The 18,442-nt window shown below is 38.7% G+C and overlaps 1 protein-coding gene across 3 annotated transcripts; it reads right to left on the reverse strand.

The window, feature by feature from the left end:
- Positions 1-1,758: 1,758 nt before the first annotated feature.
- On the reverse strand, positions 1,759-17,215 carry LOC146520642 (uncharacterized). 3 transcript variants are annotated; one of them, XM_085157213.1, is made up of 5 exons: positions 16,975-17,213; positions 15,590-15,652; positions 12,718-15,172; positions 10,884-10,969; positions 1,759-10,536 (listed from the first exon to the last, which is right to left on the reverse strand). In XM_085157213.1, exons 3-5 carry the CDS (start codon positions 15,125-15,127, stop codon positions 10,435-10,437), a joined length of 2,598 nt encoding a protein of 865 aa, XP_085013339.1. In that variant the 5' UTR covers positions 15,128-15,172; positions 15,590-15,652; positions 16,975-17,213; the 3' UTR covers positions 1,759-10,434. The 3 variants fall into 3 exon arrangements, with proteins under 3 accessions (XP_085013339.1, XP_085013338.1, XP_085013337.1); XM_085157212.1 differs by lacking the exon at positions 15,590-15,652 and having other exon boundaries at positions 1,759-10,533; positions 16,975-17,215; XM_085157211.1 differs by lacking the exon at positions 15,590-15,652 and having other exon boundaries at positions 16,975-17,214.
- Between the last annotated feature and the right edge of the window lie 1,227 nt (positions 17,216-18,442).

Genomic DNA, 18,442 nt, shown 5'->3' on the forward strand with positions numbered 1-18,442 from the left:
TTTCCTGGATAAAACAACAACCAAAGATAATTTTTTTCTTTTATTACATAACTAATTATTTAATTGGACTTTTAAGAAATCCCCCCCAATAGATGAGTATAGAGAAAGACCAGAGAAAAGGCAGTAAACAGCCTCAGGGTAGATTTGAACCTCTGCTCTGTGTTAGTTGTGTGGGTTGCCTGCTCAACCCAGTGAACTAAACCAGCTCCACAACAAGTTTTTAGATATTTTTTATGCAGAAATATAAACACAGACTTTTCCAGTAACTCTAGGTGAACTGATTGTTCAGTGCATCATTATGCCATCAGTAACCTCAAGCACTGCTGTCAAAAAAACTCTTTCACATCAAATAAACAGCTCATCTACATCAAACCTTATACTGAGCTGGATGTTGGGTGCTTTATTTAATCAAATGATTACATCAGGCAGACTGTACCATATCTAGACTGAAAGTGTACATTAAACGGTTACTTATTACATGGAAAAGGATTGTAGGACTAACTGATATGTTCTGCAAACAAATTGCTATCTAGGGTAGCTTTGAAATTGCTGGAGTGCAAACTTTGTTAGCCCAGCGTAACCTGATAGTTTCACAAAGTAGAAAAAAAAAAGAAAAAAGGTTCGGCACATTCAGAAATGAATGATTTTTAATGTCAAACATGACAACTGGTCATTGTTTACTCTTTTCAGGTAAGCACGCTATGATACGGAAGCTTTGACCACATTAAGACAAGAGGAGTTTTCGAGCCTTCATCCTGATTGCTTTAACCTCTGATATTGTTTTAAAGAAGAAACAGAATACATTACATGAGAAAATCATTACCTTTAACAACAAGAAGTGGATCTTGCACAGTCACATCCTCCTGTAACCAACCAAGGTTATGTTTTGTGAAATCCCTTTTGCACCACTCTTATATCTCATTTTCAGTGCTTGTAAATATTACAGTGTGACACACAAAAAAGAAGCCGTGGTTTTCAGCTGAAAACAGGTGCCCAGCTCAGGGAGGGTGTTGGTGACAAGTGATGGGAACTGGGCAGCAGAAAGACAGGTGAATTGGCACAGTGTCTGCAGCGCTATACAGAACAGGAAAAAGGTCTGGGAAGTTCCTACTTCCACAACTTCCACAACCTGGACCTTGACAAGCAGTAGAAAATGGATGGATCCTTATACTTGAAATATGCTTGATACACTTTATAAATTAATATCATTTAACAGGTTATTAATTTGTTTATCAAATAATGAGGTTTATGTATGTGAAAGTAATCAACAGATGTCATTAAAACAAACTAAATACAGGCACTCACTAACTATCTATGTCTACATCTATCTATAGATCTATTTATATATGTATATATATGTATATGTATGTTTATATATGTACTGAAACACATCCATCCTTTCCAACTATAACTACTGTGACATACACTTATCAGTGAGCGCCCCTATTTTGTTTGTTTTCTAATTTGTCAAGACTAAACCTGATACATGTTTAACATTTGGAGTTGAGTGCACTGCTGCTTTCTATTACACTTGCTGTAAATGCTCAGAGTAAATAGTTTTACTTGGATCTGTTTGAAGTGAGACGAGATCATTAATTTGGGCATCTCCAGCACACAGCGCTGGCTGGGAGCACAGCCGCCCCTTCCGCCTGCTCTTCAAACCTTCTGTTTACGAGCAGCTTGGCTTGTTTTAGACAGAGGGGGGAACTGAGGGGTTGTTTTGTTTGGTTGTTTTTTTTTTTTTTTGGGGGGGGGGGGGGGGGGGGGCTGTGAATCGTGTAAATCTACTCAATCCAAAAACAATTTAATTGCAGCTGGAACTGATCACAGTAGGTCTACTTTTCAGCTCATTTGATGTTTTTTTTTTCATTCATTTTTAAGAGGCAAAGGAGGGAATTTGTTAAAAATCTTTTTGCAGGCCGCATGTTTCTGACTTCTATTCAGTTTACAAATCCTGTTGAACTCGGAAAGTATTTTTGTTATGATCCTAGTATCCACAACGGCCTGTTCCACAGTGCTATTGTTGTCTCACGGGAGGACCCCTTTTTGGGTTTAACATTGACCAAGGATGTAATCTTCACTTTTATGTAATACAGACCATATCCTAATCCCATACAGGGGGTGGATTTTCTTGATAGTCGAACGAGAGGATCGGGATTCCTATAAATCCTAAAATGGAATAGGAGGCAGTTCAGAAGGAGAAGCGGCTAGTCAGGCAAACCGTGCAAAAAGGGCTTTGAACAGTTGGCTGAAAAGGCTTAACCCAGACTGAACTGCTCCCTTGATGCTCAAAGCCAACAAACCCAGGCAGCGGCTCAGAGATGGAAGGAATAGTTCAAAGATGAAAACCTAGCTGTGTGAAAGGATTTGCTTCCCAGTTATTGTTGAAATCTCTGCAGCCTTAGGTCACCCTGTCCATTTACTTATGAACACTCACAGTAAAGAATGTGTGTCACACTAAGCCCCGCTCATTGCACAAGCAGCCATATAATTACATGTAATAATTGTCCTTGTCACTGGTCGAACACTTTCTGAAACCATCAATTATGCTTTCATCTAAAATGATAAGTGCTGTGTGCAAAGGCTACCTTCAAATGGAAAGTTACAGAGCAGCTATTGTAAAATGTTGCCTAATGTTACTTATCTAGTTCATGATGCTTTAAGAAGGAATTGGCATTATTTTATGGCAGCTGAATGGGACAAAGATTAACCGATAGTTACTTCAAATACTGTTTTCCTAATGATAACAATGATAAATTGCACAATGCACTTGTAGAATTCAGAATAAAGTCTCTGTAACTGTTTGTTTCTAAAAAAGGAAATGTTCATTCACTTTAAAATATATTAAACTGATTTATTTTTACTGTTTTGCAGTTAACCCACAACTAAACAAACAGAACAGATAAGTGCAAATTATACACACAAACACTTGATTTGCTTACTTAAATATGCCAAAGAGTGGCATATTTATGCTTTTAAAAAAAGCAAATGTTTCTCCAAGCAGACAGACGAGTACAATGCAATGCAAGAGTAACTGACGACTTTAACAAACACACTCATCGTCTCATGGTGCATCGCTTTGTTATATTATTGTTGACTGTTGTAATGTGGGATAATGGAATTAGACAGTTGAGTTGTTATTGTGCAAACAGAAAGAGCGAGGGCGAGGAGGAGGGGGAAAGTGAAACCAAATAGAGGGGTTTGTTGAGGACAATGGCTCCACTGAGCAGGGCCATCTGAGGTCTGTTTATTCTGTCCTTACCTCATGATCCCTGCCACCCAGTGTTTATTCATTCATTTCACGTCAGTAATTCAAGAAGACGTCAAATAGCCCGAACATGTTTCTTAGTGGAAAGAGAAGACGTGATGAAATATGCATACTTTACATAAGCGCACAATGGGCAGTTGCTTCTATACATCACTCTCATACATAATCCCACAGATGAAGTCAAGCAGTCTTCATCCCCTGAATTCATGTTCCACATGTATTGTATTTGATGTGCCATTTCAAATGGGTTTGGTAGACATGTAACGTCATCATGTGTTTAAGTCTCACTAGGAAAGAAGCTGTGAACACTACAGGTCTTTAAAATTTTGGCATTGGCTTGTGAGTTATGCAATATGGCTCCAAGTAGTAAGGACTTGCCATTACTTGAAAAAGAAACCAGTGGGACTTCATATGAGAGGAAGCACTAACACAGCCATACTACCAACAGAAGGAACGTCCTGAAAAATAACACCCACACGGCTTGCTGTTTATGTAACCTTGCAACAAAGCAGTAAGTGCTTCTGACTTGGCCCAAGGATTGCATGTGGAAACTGACTGCTCAGACAGTCACTTTACATGAAGTCAACCTCAGCAGATGCTCTCCAAGAAGAAAACCAGTGCTCACAAAACTGCTGAGAGGATCTGGTCACGACTAATTAAGTGACTACATATAGCGCCGACCATGTAGCATGGAGGGGGCAGTGTGCTGATATGGAGCTACACGAGCGCAGAAGCTGTGGGGGAGATGACATTTATAGATGGCACCATGAAAACAAGTTTGTGTACCCATGTACTGAATGAAAAGATGACTAAGAAGTTTGGCAGGAGAGAATTGATCCAAAATAGACTTTTTAAAGAAGGAAAAAGTTTAAAGTGTGACCATGCTAACTATATGCCATCGGCTTGATGAACAAATGTGTCATAGAAACTAAGTCTGGTGCACATATAGTTAAAAATATCAGCACATTTATGAAAGGTGTGCTCAGTTGTTGCATCACTTGTTGGTTCATACAATACAGTACAGTGCAAGTCCTGAGCCACACCTTATTTCTTCATATTTTTCTAGGAAAATGGGAAATAGGTGTAGTAATTTATTGAAACATGTACAAACAAACATGGAAATACAATATGTAAGGCAAAATATTTTAGCCTGAACTCTCTTAGGCAGCTTTCTTGTTAAGTAGATGGCCTGTATTTGTATAGCGTTTTACTAGTCCCTAAGGACCCCAAAGTGCTTTACACATTCAGTCATCCACACACTGGTGATGGCAAGCTACATTGTAGCCACAGCCACCCTGGGGCACACTGACAGAGGCAAGGCTGCTGGACACTGGTGCCACCGGGCCCTCTGACCACCACCAGAAGGCAACAGGTGAAGTGTCTTGTTCAAGAACACAACTTCCGATTACAAGGCGAACACCCAACTCTTGAGCCATGATCGCCCTGTAAGTAGTCTTCAGGAATAGTTCTCTAGGCTTTTTCAAAGCTCGTCTTTGGATATTTTCATCCTTTTGTTAAGTTCTCTGTAAAAAGAAGACCATTTAGATGCTTTCCAGATGGTACTGTATGGTGAATCTAAATTTTCTGCGTTCATAATTCCATCAATTTTGACAAGATCTCCAACACCACTGGCTAAAATGCCGCCCCAAATCATGACAGAGCCTCCACCGCGTTTTAAAGATGACTGTACGCACTCTCTGCTGTAGCTCTCTCCTGACCTCCTTGCTCTATTCACAATAATTTGAAGCCAAAATTTCAACTTTGGATTCACAACTTCATATGACCTGTCATACTGATTTTCAGTCCAGTTCTTATATAATCTGAAATACTCCATCCTTTTCATCCTGTTTCCTTCCTTCCTTACAAATGATGTCTTGGCAGCCTTGCTTCCACTGAGAGCATTTCTGATGAGGCTTCAGTAAACAGCCAGATTCATCTCTCAGGTCCTGTGTCAGGTCTTTACTGGATTTCTTCCTGTTTCTTAAGAACACAACTTTCAGATACCGTTCATCTGCTGTAGATGTTCTGTTTTTGTTAAGCCTGTCACTTCTTCTTTTGTCCTCCACTTGTTTTTTGATGTACACTGCAGACCATGCAGATATGCCAAGGTTTTGACTAATAGCTCTTTGGGAATCAAAGAGCTTTTAGTCAAATAGCTCTTTGATTTATACTAAACTGTGTTATCTTTGCCATTTTTCATAGATTCAGCTAATGAAACAGGTACACTTATGTGTTTTTGCAAGTCTTTTTTGCAACAAAGCGTTTAAAGATGCAAATTCAAAACTGGTTCTTTGCTAATGTATCTGTTATATGTAGTCATAACACTAAGTTGGGAGGGTTTTTTTTTTGCTTGAATGATTCATAGGTCAGTGTAAAGTGGCTTAACTAACAAAAAACACTGCTTAAACCAATGTTTAGGTGCAAGGACAGGACTAAGAATCAGTGTAAATTCAGCAAATAAGTGTAAATGCCTGGAGACCTATTGCTGAAGACCAATTAAAAATTACAATAATGTCTGGCTAATTGGATGAAAATATAAAGAAATAAGATTTTTTTTTGTCTAAAAACAAATTAAATGTCAGAGCCTTTCTACATCTAATGAAAACTTGAAAAAATAAACAAAAGCAATCCCAATATTAGTCACCATCATCTATGACTGTGTTCGTTTTTTGTTAAATTCATCGAATACAAAAGGGTATGAAGGTCGTGAGAGAGACTGTAATCATAACTGTACAATAAGAACGGTTTTACTCATTCACCTGTTATTTCTAGTTTTCTTTTCCACTAATTATCCATTACATTTAAACATCATATTCAAGAAACAAATTCAATACCTTTAACAGACTGTTTATTGCCCTTTTACAGAGCACTTTTTATGTATACTCACTTTCAAATGTGTTATGATGTCTTAAGAGCTGACTCATTGCGTGCATTTGTTTTTTAAAAAACCTTATTTATATCTCCATCATCTGGGGAATAAAATGCGGTAACTTTCTTTCTTACTTGAACATCACAACTACTTGTCTATCCTTCCCCTCGGGGCGACCAGATCACCGTGTGGGGCCCGGTGAGAGTTTCTTGACGACTGGAAGTGGTGTGGGTGGCGGAGAATGAGTCATCCATCATCTGTCCATCGCCTTAGGTTGCTGCTGCTGGTGCAGAGCCGAGTCGAGCCCCGTCTCACAGCGCTGAAGGAGCAGTGATGTCACAGTCGTCACTGTTCTCCTCTATCAGAGCTCTTGGCGTTCGTGCACTCCAGCTAGAGTGGGATACAATAATAGAATCGAGTGTGTTCATTTAGGCCCCACTGTCTCTCTGTATGGCATTTCTTCTTAAACTGCCAACTTTTTTTTTCTTTTTTTTAAATCTGCTTCCTGGCAGAGGTTTGTGGAGTTACACAGATACACTGAAAGAAGCAATCAAAATTCTGTTGTGGTTCCCAAGAGATGTGGGAACGTCATGTGTCAACCTCAACAGATTAGTTTCCCTCTTAAATCTTCCTTTTCAGGGACAGTTTATTCCGCTGCCGCAGTATTTCTTAGAACAGAAAGATTTAGGTGTTCTTCAGAAACAGATAACATTACAGGGAGATTAATCGTCTGACGTGTTGTTTTTCACGGGGTGCAGAGTTTGTTTCTTTTTTAGAACAACGTGGCCCGACTGCGTTCTGAACATGACAGCCCTCATGAATGACTCACAGTGTTAGCCAAACATCTGAAGAAATTACCACCCACATGCTTTTGCAAAAGAAAAAAAAATGACGCAGATGTTCCATTAAGCAACTTTTTATTCAACGTACTGTAGATAAATTTGATACTGCATTAAAGCTGGTGGCTCTAGTTCTGTCAAGCAAGTGACTCATCATTGGATAAATTACCGAGGTTACATAACAACTGTATTTTCTCAGCATATGCCTTCCATTGAAGTGACTTCATCCCCTGTATAAGAAACGAACTGAAACAACCCAGAGACTTCAGCCTGGAGGCATCTTACTGGTTTTGGGTCAGGGATGAGGGTCTTACTGTGTCACTGGAGACAAGTCAAAGTTGTTGTTGTTTCATTGTTATTTTAAGTACAGGGAAATAACCATGTTTACACTTGATTTGAGTCATTACTTACACTGTAGGCTAAAGTTCTGACATATAAGGTTATTTCAGTTAGATGGCTTGAAATACAGCCTAATATTATTAAGGTTTTACTGCCCTCTTCAGGTTTTTGTAATAATGCATATTTACGTCCACATTGGGTGTAAATTAATTCATGTTCAGTGTGAGCATGTGACTGCCTTTTAATATAAAACAATAAAATAATAAGTGTATTTTTACATCTCCACACGAAAAACTCACCCAAATACTAAAGAAAATACTCATATATTCACTCTCCGGCCACTTTATAAGGTACACCTTGCCTTAATTCTTCATGGCATAGATTCAACAAGGTGCTGGAAACATTCCTCAGAGAGTCTGGTCCACATTGACATGACAGCATCATAAAGTTGCTGCAGATTTGTCAGCAGCGCATCCATGATGCGCATCACCACATCCCAAAGATGCTCTGCTGGATTGAGATGTGACTGAACACCATTTAAGTATCGTGAACTCACTGTCTTGTAAAAGAAACCAGTTTGAGGTGTTATCCTGCTGGAAGCAGCGACCAACATATGGATACACGGTGATCATGAAGCAATGGACATAGTCAGCAACAGTACTTGTGTAGGCTGTGGTTCAGTTGGTACTTAAGGGCTGATAAGCTGATAAGAAAATATACCCACCAGCAGCTGTGGAACTGTTGATACGAGACAGGATGGATCCATGCTCTCATGTTGTCTACACCAAATTCTGACCCTACCGTCTGAATGTTACGCAGAAATGGAGCCTCATGAGATCAGGCAATGTTTTTTGAATCTTATATTTTCTAATTTTGGTAAGCTCGTATGAATTGTAGCCTCAGTTTCATGTTCTTACCTGACAGGACTTCGTTTGGTCTTTTGCTGCTGTAGCCCATCTGCTTCAAGGTTTGATGTGTCGTGCGTTCAGTGATGTTCTTTTCCATATCTTTGTTGCAGTGCATGGTTATTTGAGATACTGTTGCCTTCCAGCTTCTCCTCTGTTTCTCCTCTGATCTCTGGTATCTACAAGGTATTTTCACCCAGAAATCTGTTTTTTAACCATCCTCTGTAAAAACTGATTGTGTGGGAAAATCTAAATAAATCAGAAGTTTCTAAACACTCACATCAGCCCATCTGGCACCAACAGCCATGCTGTTTAAAGTTACTTAAATCACTTTTTTTCTTCCCCATTTAGATGATCATATTGAAATTTATCTTCACTATCCTTAAGTGCATGGAGTTTCTGTCATGTGTTTGGCTGATTATATATTTGTGTTAACCAGCTGTAAAATAGGTACCTAATGGATTGGCAGATGAGTGTATTTTTTTTAGACATCACGTCTAACATAAGATCAAAAACAGACTAACAATTCAAAATGTCCCCATATTTCCATACATCACACCCAAACATTGTAATTTATTCCCAGGACATGCACTACATGTGAGCACACCCAGAGGTCTTGGAAAAGGAAAATGTGTAATTACTAATAAGTACATTTAAATACTGCATAAAGCAAAAGGTTTCAGTTTGAGAAGTGTCCTAAATATTTGTGTCAAATGGTGCCATTGACAGACAAGTACAGCCACTCGCTCTTACACATCCAGACCCAACCAGATAAAGCCGGGCTTCATGCATGTGTAAAGACTTTCAAAGGCCAACATTTTTGGATGTTATAGATGTTTAGTGCATCTATGTTAAAATGCAAACCACTGATACCTTGGCCTTGGTACCGCTTACTGCTCATAGGATGATCACAGTGGTAGCCAATTAACACTGGGATATCCAAGCCAGGAAGGGCAGAGTGAAAGTCTTTCCTCTTTTGGCAGACTCAGTGGGGGTGGCAGATGGTACTTAGACAGGCTAAGCTGTGTACTTCTGTCTGTGTCGAGATTAGAAACCAGGTGCTCCCTTGTAAACGTGACTGCAGGCCAATCAATAAAGCCTTTGTTAAGTTTATCTTCTTTGATTCTATTCTCTTTAATTCTATTTAACCAGCTTGAATTTGGAATCAACTCCAAGATGAAACAACCTCTAGAGGGCATCAAAACATTCCAGTTCAATGGATTAAGTGGTGTAAATTTATTTTGAATAATCATTATTATTATCATTCTCCATTTAGGATTTTCTGGTCTTTGGATGATCTTTAGGTTTGTTAGAAAATATGCAACAAAACCCACAAATGATACATCAAGCTATACAGAAAAAAGCAGCTGTGATCAGTGTAATCTCCTCTTTGTGGCCTCAGAGTAAATTCAAGAGTAAAAGTGGTTTAGTAAACAGTCCCTTCAGACATTGCACAGTGACGGGAGCAGCCAGAACCAGTGCATCCAACCTATGAAACCTATTGCTTAGGGGCATTTTGGAAATAGACTTTCATAAACCAAGACACTCACCAAAGCTAAAAAAGTGTGAAGCAGCTTGTTCCTTTATTAGTATTGTGCTCAAGAATATATCCCATACATCCCATAATTTAATTCTTATTCGTATTGCTTGTTCTTGCTAAGTTAACCCTTGAAGATTTAGGCATGCTACATTCACAAAGGATATTTTGTGAGTTTTTTTTCCATACAAGTAGGCTAGCTTAAATAGTTTTATAGTGTTGTCTACATAACTGACAGTTGTGTTTATGGTACAATATTTATTTTTGAAAAAAAGTATAAACCATGTTGTTCCATAAGATTGGACTTCTCTTTTGTTGAACTGTCAACTGAAAGTGTAAACTTTTCTAAATCTGACAGAGCAGGAAGTTGCTGCTAATGCTAGCCAGCGTTCTCAGGAAGTTGCTGCTAATGCTAGCCAGCATTCTAGCAAAGTCATTTCCTGGACCAGCTGGAACAGTGGCTGTTTTGGTCCAAGAGCTTTTCCTAACATAATCTATGGACTGGTATTGTTATTTTTTTAAAATAATAATAAAGATACAAAAAAGCATATTTGTCACAGATACAAAGCGAGGAAGTATTGAAGCTGGGACTAGCATAACAATTTGGGTTATTTTGACTATAAGTCTAGCGCTGCTGATATTCTGTTTGTAGTGTTGAAGAACCAGGACATATAACATCACTTCTTTTCTTTTGACGGCTTCCCGTTGATCAGGCCTGACTCCCAGCGTTGCCAGAGAGAAGCTTTCTGTCCTCCTGCTCGGTGAACTTTTGGCTCCTGCTGTGAGATAAGATGAAGAAAAACAAAAACAACCTGGATTTAGAGTGAGAGATTAGCTCCTGCTTTCTCAATTCACAATCAATTATACTTATCCAAGCATTTGTACAACAAAGAGGATACTTTTTCTTTTATTTGTTTTAGTATTTGTTTAGTATTACACAATTTGAAAATCTGAGCTCTGTAGCAACACTTTTCAATGCTTCTGTATGGAACTCAGTGCAATACACAAAACATAACCCTTTTATAATCCTCTGTTCTTGCCAGTGTTTAGCAATACAACCTATAGTTTTACAGAACAATGAAGAAAACAGTAAATGTAGAATTAAGGCTTGTTGCAGGTGAATCACCTCTATCTGCTCCAGTTTTATCTGGTCCTTTTTAGAAGGAGGTGGCCAAACCCGCTCCAGTTTCCCCCGTGACTGTTTCCTGATGTCTGTAGGACAGAAAGAGAAAAAGAACAACTAAGTAGCTAAGTAGCTAAGCTACTGTATTTGGTAAGATTAGCAGCTCTCTACTGCTTTGACTGATTTTAGAAGTTTTAGGGTAGTTCTGAGAATCTACACAGTTCCATTGTAATGAAAGTAGGTAATTGAGCTTCTTTATTTCCATGCCTTCTAAATGGCTCAGCAAATAGTAAAGATGCCAATGCTTTCCCAGACACACGCAACTTCGGTGTCATTCATTTAGCATACTATATGTGTAGCAATCACAAAGTCAGCTGGACGCTTGTACATTGCAATGATACCACTTACATATCTAGAACGACCAATTCTTTCAAAAATGTTTCACAAACCTTTGTTTTTGATATGCACGTAAAGGATTCTAGGCTTATTTTGTATTATTTTTCATATCATGTTAATATTTTCAGGGTGAAATTTTTTGTCTTGTCGGGCTTTATCAGTGTATCTGGGTTAAACAAGTACAAAGTTTCCTGTTGTAAATGTTTAGGATAACACAAAACAGCTTATTTGACCTTAGGAATGACTCTTTCTTGCTTGTGAATGTGTGTGTGAATGGGTGGATGACTGGATATGTAAAGCGCTTTGGAGTCCTTAGGGACTAGTAAAGCGCTATATAAATACAGGCCATTTACCATTTTACCATTCCACATATTACTGTCATTTGTAGCTTTTTCAGCATGACTTGGAATCAACTCAATCTTCAACAACAGCTGCTGATGATTAAATTCTAACATGGTGATACTTATTGACACACTCCCTTGATTTCTGAGTTCTCATGCAACAGGAGAAAAAAATGCACACAAGCTACATTTCATATAGTTCTTTCAAATAGGTATTTCAGCGGGCTGAACTGATTTTTATTTGCACCAGGCTATAACCAAACTAGAATTTTCCAGGTAGTGCCATTCATGTTCTCCCTCAGCCAACGTTTAGATCAGACAGCTGACAGCATGATGTGCCCTTAACCATCAGTGACAGGGGTGACAGTGAGTTGTTGATAACATGTCTGGGATGAAACTATGTGATGCTAATGTTGAGAAGCATTCATTAAAGTGTTCAGACTAAGTGTCAAAAAGCATGTGGGATGAATAAAGACCTAAATGGCTCTTGTTTTCTCTTGATGAGGTTTTAGAGATTTTATGCTTCACATTGTCAGCAATGTTTAGCTAAATGAGCAAATTAGGTTAGAGCTCATGCAATTGCTTATCACTGATGGAAGGCACTCACATGTCAAATAGTTGTAGTCGAGTAAAAAGTATATTTTTCTGTGAAAACTTTGGAGTACTCTTTAGTCGAGTAAAAGTCAAATCATGCCAAAATTATATTATATAGTAATGTTCCTTAGTAAATAGTATAAAAAGCTGTCCTTAACCTCCTAGGACCTAGCGTCCACATATGTAGACATCACATTTTGGGCTGTCTAGACTAAAATACAAAATTTTGCTCTACAAGGGCCTGATATCCACTTACGAGGACATTATACTGCCACTGTTCTATCGAAATTTAAAACAAATGTCCTCATATGTGAATGTAATTTTTCTCAGAAACAAAAATCAGGTAAAAGAAAATATGGCAATTCTTTGTTTTTACAATTATCAGGTCCCAATCAGCCCAAATAGCAAAGAGAAATTAAAAATGCATGCCATGAAAGTTCAGGTCTTAGGAGGTTAAGGACTTTGCTAAGTAGTATAAAACTGATGTTAAACAGGTGCATACTAACCTGTTGGGAGTGTTTGTGACTTTTGTTCATCTTCACTATTCTGTCTCTTCTCTCCATACAGAGTGCATCTCTGCTTGCGCAGCTCCTCTTCTCTTTCTTTGGCTTCTCGGATGTCCTTCTCTACCTCTGGTTGCAGAGCCAGGGCTGGACGCAATTTGAAGAATGGGTTCTGCTTGAGGATCGAAGACTCTTTGTTTGCATTTGCTGCCTTTGCTTTACCCTCGACAGCTAACGTAGAGACGTTATTGCTTATAGAGTCCATGCTTCTGTACAGGCGAATGTGTTTGTCTTGTTTTGGGTAAGGGGATAAGCGAGTTTTGTCTCGTGAACCTCCAGTTGGGCTCTTTGATCTGATGCTGTCAGGACTTTTTTCCTTCTCAAGATTTGCAGATTGGTACAGCCTGAGGGAATGTGCTCTAGAAACAGGACAAGTTTTGAGGGAAAGCATCTCAAGGCTACGTGTGCGCTCTAGCACTGAAGGGTAAATGTGATCTTTCCTCAGAGTTGTGGGGGATTTACGGTGTCTTGTTGGACCCTCCGGATTGTCCTGCTGGAAGGCTTCAAACAGCAGTTTTGTCTCTTTTAACTGGCGGATCTCTCCTTTGCTGTACCCCCCTGGGATTTTACCTTGATTGACCAGCACTAGTTCTCTTTGAATATCCTGACTTATCTCTTTGAGCATCTTCTGTTCAGAGAATTGCCACTCGTTGCATTGGCTTGTACCTACCTTGGTAGTGAGTGACTCAAGAGAGATATCTGTTTTAAAGGGAATCTCCAGCACATCTGGATTTTCTGCAAGATTGAAAACACCTCCAGCTCTCTGCAGCATCTGCTTCCCCTGGGCTGCCTCATGGAGCTGCCTCTCCATGTAGGTTTCAGCAGCTGAAAATCGGTGTCCAGTGGAAAGAAATGGAATTTCATTAGAAGTTTCATGAGGATTACTGGGAGACAAATCTGTAGGCTCCCAGCTATCACTCTGATTGTCATTAGAGCCACTCGGATCTATTCTGACAATCCTCTGGTCTTCTTCTGACTCTCCTGGAATTGTGGATGAAGATGTCCTTGCTCTTGTTTGAATGTCTTTGTCCTCATTATTTTCCTTTTCCATCAGGCTCACCTTTTCTTCATCTTCCTTATGAGTTTCAAATCTGCCTTCTTCCCTCTCTTCTTCACTAGGTATATTCTCTTTTTCAGTCCCAAACATGCCCTTTTTTTCATCCATCATGACAGCCTGCTGTTGGGTATCAGCATTCTCTGACATTTTCACATCATGTCGTAGCTGTACCAGCTGCAGACGATGAAGCAGTTGCTCACCTTGTTGGATATCAGTAGATATTTTCCTGCTTCCATCCTCTTGCTCCCCCATTGTCTCTCTTTCTTCAGAACCTTTGGAGCTGGATAGCACTTGCATTTCTGTGCTGCCGCTTTCTTTCCCCACACAGTCATACTTTATGAGGTTATAGTCCAAAGATGTACGGTCATCATGCTCTTCATTGTCTTTGTCCGTATCTGCTTGGAAGTCAGCAGCCTGTGCCTGACTGGTTGCTGTATCGGTACTGTTTTGGTTGCATTTACAGAGCTTGAAATCATCATCGGAATTTGCCTCCACACTCTCGATAGTTATACTTTCTCTTAATAGTTTTGAGTCTGTTTCATCAAAATCACCAATGTCCTTGTGTTTTATTTTGTCTCCGCCTTTGTCTAAATGGATCTGATTCTCAGAGTCTTCTCTGTGGTTTGAATGTGTTTGTTTTGGGTAATTGTCTTCCTCCTTTTTGGCTTCCCAGCAGTTTCCCTGTTCTTCACTTATAATTACAATGTCCTCAGGTTTGTCATTCTCTGTTGCATTATTCCCGTAAGGTCTTTGATCTGTATCATAACCAGTTTCCATCAGACAACCAGTCACATCCATGGATTGTTGTTCTTGATAAGTTGGTGGAGTGGAGTCTTGTTCATTGGATATGTTGGCCATAGACAACTGCACTGCACTTGCAGTCACCTCTTCATCCAGCTCGTTTCGTGCTACCATTAACTGCTCCTCACTATGAGACAAGTCTAAGCCTCTTGGATTAGCTTCAGCCTCTGTTGCGTCAACTGAAAGGGTCACACCAGACTTACTTGCTGTTGCACCTGTGCTTTTCTCTGCTTGCAGCGATGTAGCCGTGCGAGGTGGAGGAGGAGGAGGTGGTTGAGGGATGAAGACATCATCTGCACCTTCATCATCCATCACACTGTAGTACCTCATTATAGCAGTCGGAGCAGCAGAGATCATTGTGATTTCGTCTTCAGAGGTCGCTGAAAAATTCTCCGTGTGGTTGCTCACATGGTTTGAATCCATCTTCATCCACAGACCACTGTCATCATCAGAACGTAGAATTTGAGGGCTGCGTCTAGGACCTCTTGCTTCCATGTTGAAACGTCTTTGAAGCAGTTTGTGGTGTTCTGTCTCCGTTGCCTTTTAATAAAATTTAAATAAGAGACATGAGTGTCATTGAGGCATATAAGTGTCAGTGCTAGTAATTGTTATTATTATTATTACTGCTGTTAGAAACTATAAGAAAGAAAGAAACTAAGAAAAGGCTAAGAAAATGCCTTTTTAGTTAACATTATATCTGCGACATTTGGCAACGATACGGTATTATCGTACAATGCATTGTCTAATTTTACTATTTACAGAAACCTCTAGTGCATTATCTGTTAAAAACAGTGTACTAGCAGAAAATTACCAGTGTGCGATGTGATTTTTGTGCAGTTTTTCTTTCTTTTTTTTTACAGTGCAGTATAGCATTTATTTTTGTCTAGTAACAGTACAGTAACTGAACCTTAAAGTTCTTAAATTAGATTTTGATGCAAGGAACCCGATAATACAGACTTCAGTATCAAGCTATACATTAGGACTCATCCACACAAGTGCCCTGTGTTGCCATCTTGTCTGCTGTTGTGCACCAATAATTGCAAAAAGCAAAAGAAAAGAAAAGAAAAAACACAAAAATTTTAAAATGTGTAGCAACAAAGGCAGTGAAAAGTGCAAGTTTGGCTTTGACAATAATGAGTAAAGAATGACTGACAGAGTTTCACACACTGAAAATGAAACCCTTTTTATTTTATATAAAAGGACTATGGGGTACTATTAAAGGCCTTTTCAAGTAAGCACTACTTAGGTGGTGGATGTTCATAACAAATTTCTGGTGAAATTAACTAAACTGTGTCTTCTTAGTTTTGATATATGACCAAAAATCTCAAAATGTAGGATTTGTTTAGCTGCTGATCTGGTCGGGATCACAACAACAGCAGGCTTAAAATGGACCAAAAATAGAAATACGTTTATCCGTCCATCCATTAATTTATACGTCCTGTTTTTTTCTGTTTTTGTTTTTAAATTACTTTGTGTTTTGGTAGCTTTTCTCTCCTATTCAGGTCAAGTACAGACGTTTCTTCTGACAAAGGAAAAAAAGTAATGTCATCATAATGCAAGTCTGCCTTAAATTCTGATTTATCTTCATTCTGCCTGAACTCATCAAACTAATTTCTGACAAGGACTGTGAGATGTTTGCAAATTCCTCAACAGCTATTTAAACACGTATTGTACATTTACTATGAACATCACAAAATAATTTGTATAATTATTTAATAATTCTTTCAAGACATGCTTAGATATGGAATTGTATGTCCTGGCACAATCTAGTTTATTGAGCTGCAGGTTTTAAATCTAAGAGTCTATATTTACACCTGTATTCAGGGGCTTAATGCCAGCCACACTGCAGTTAAGGATTATCAACAGCAGTAACACCACGCTGTTTATAAAGCTCAAGCAACAGGACATATTAATGCACCTTAATGAGCTTAACCTATTTATTCCACCGTGCTTTAAAGGAACACTTTCCTTTCTATCGTTGCTGTGAAGAGTTTTGGAGATCTTTTAAATATTATAATAGTCTGAATATTGTAGTTTTTTTGTATTTCTTTAAAATACCTCCTTCTCCTTAAGTGACTGTGTAACATTATATGGAATTTTGTAATTCCATTATCCACTATATGATTGGTAGTTATTCCTGTTGTATGGATACACTCACACACAGTCAGCTGTTCTTACTCATATTTGTGCTGTGATAATATGACTTCAGCTTTACCTATCTATCTATCTATCTATCATTGAAACCTGTCACTTTATCAAAGAAAGAAATTGAGACAGATAATCAAACCGAACAAGTACAAAGATTTTTGCATCACACAGGCATTTTAAAAGAAGAGACTCACCTGATTGCAGTGCTGTTGTCTTCCCCTGTGCGTGATAGCACTAACCTCAATGGAAATATGAATGATCCAGCTCATCTTCTTAGCTCATGTGCCCTTCTCTACTCTATGTCATGTGAACAAACAAAATCCGCATCTTTAAGCAGCAGTACACAGTTCAAATGACCTGCAGTGAGTGAGCCCAAAGAGGGGAATGACCCACTGCAAAGTGAAAATATGGAGTCTGACTCTTGGTAAATAGTGTCATTGGTCCTACACAGTAACCCCCCCAATGTATGTAATCTAACAAAATGCAGTGTTTATTTAGTTGATAAAACTGCTAAAGTCTACTTTAATGCTGTAAATACGAGAATTAGATGAAAGCAGTGCTTTCCCCAAATGTCATTATGTAGTGAATGTAGCTTGGCAACAGCATTTTTCTTTTTTTTTTGTTTAACACATTTTTATATGAAGACTGCTATAACATGAACCAGCGCTAGCAAGATGTGGCTGATAGATGGAGGATGATAGTAAAAGTTTGAACTAATATTTGATCAAAGCTACCCAAACTATAACCCAACAGAATTATTCAAGCTGGGGAGTTGATTAAAGAACCCGACACATTGCCAACCCAACTCAAACTTTTTGATCTCCATTTCTTTGTGCTCAGTTTCCAGTTGCATCTTTTCTTTGAATATTTCAGCATTTCCTCCAGTTTTCCAGATTTTGCTTGCAATCATCCTCTATTTCAATGATGTGTGCATCTTTTAACTTTGTTTCCAGTTCTGATACTTCCAGATGGATCTTTTTCTCCATTATTTGGTGTTTGAGCTCCAGCTGTTTATTTTTTTTCTCCAGCTGTGCATACTGACTTTTTATGTTCTCCAGCTCTTAAGGCTGCATACAGGAAAGTTTATCCTTCTCCTCCAGATCTTTGTATTTCTGCTCCAGTTCTTATCTCCTCCAGATGTTTCTTACTCTGAAATTCCTTCTGCTCCTTGAGTACTTCAGCTTGGATGTGTGCATCGTTAACTTTATTCACACCTGCCTTCTGTTGCTTCAATATTTTCGTTTTCGTACTCCAGCTCTTTTTTTTTTCCTCAGGTAGCTTGCATTTGCCCTCCATTTCTTTAATAAAATCAGAAAAGGTGTCTACGTGAATGAAATTTCTTCTTTCATTCAGGAACCCATTAAGGTCACCCCATATTATTTATGATTATTTACGGTTGTTACTTCATGGCTGAACACATGAAGGAATTTCTCCCATTCCAGTACAAATTGCTGGTAAAGCTAAGCTAACACAGCCATTTTTGGTTCTCTGAGTTGAAGCACATGCATCAGATTAAAGGGGGCCTCATAATCTTTGTAATGTCAGACTTGGAGTCCCAGTTTTTCCTGATTGAGCTGTTTACAGGTTGCTTTTTTTTTTAAAAGATAACCATTCATTTACAGACCACTTCTACTAGATAACTTGATGTTAAAGAAAATGTAA

The sequence above is a fragment of the Neolamprologus multifasciatus genome, chromosome 4, assembly GCF_963576455.1.
Source record: "Neolamprologus multifasciatus chromosome 4, fNeoMul1.2, whole genome shotgun sequence".
NCBI classification, from domain to species: Eukaryota; Metazoa; Chordata; class Actinopteri; order Cichliformes; family Cichlidae; genus Neolamprologus; species Neolamprologus multifasciatus.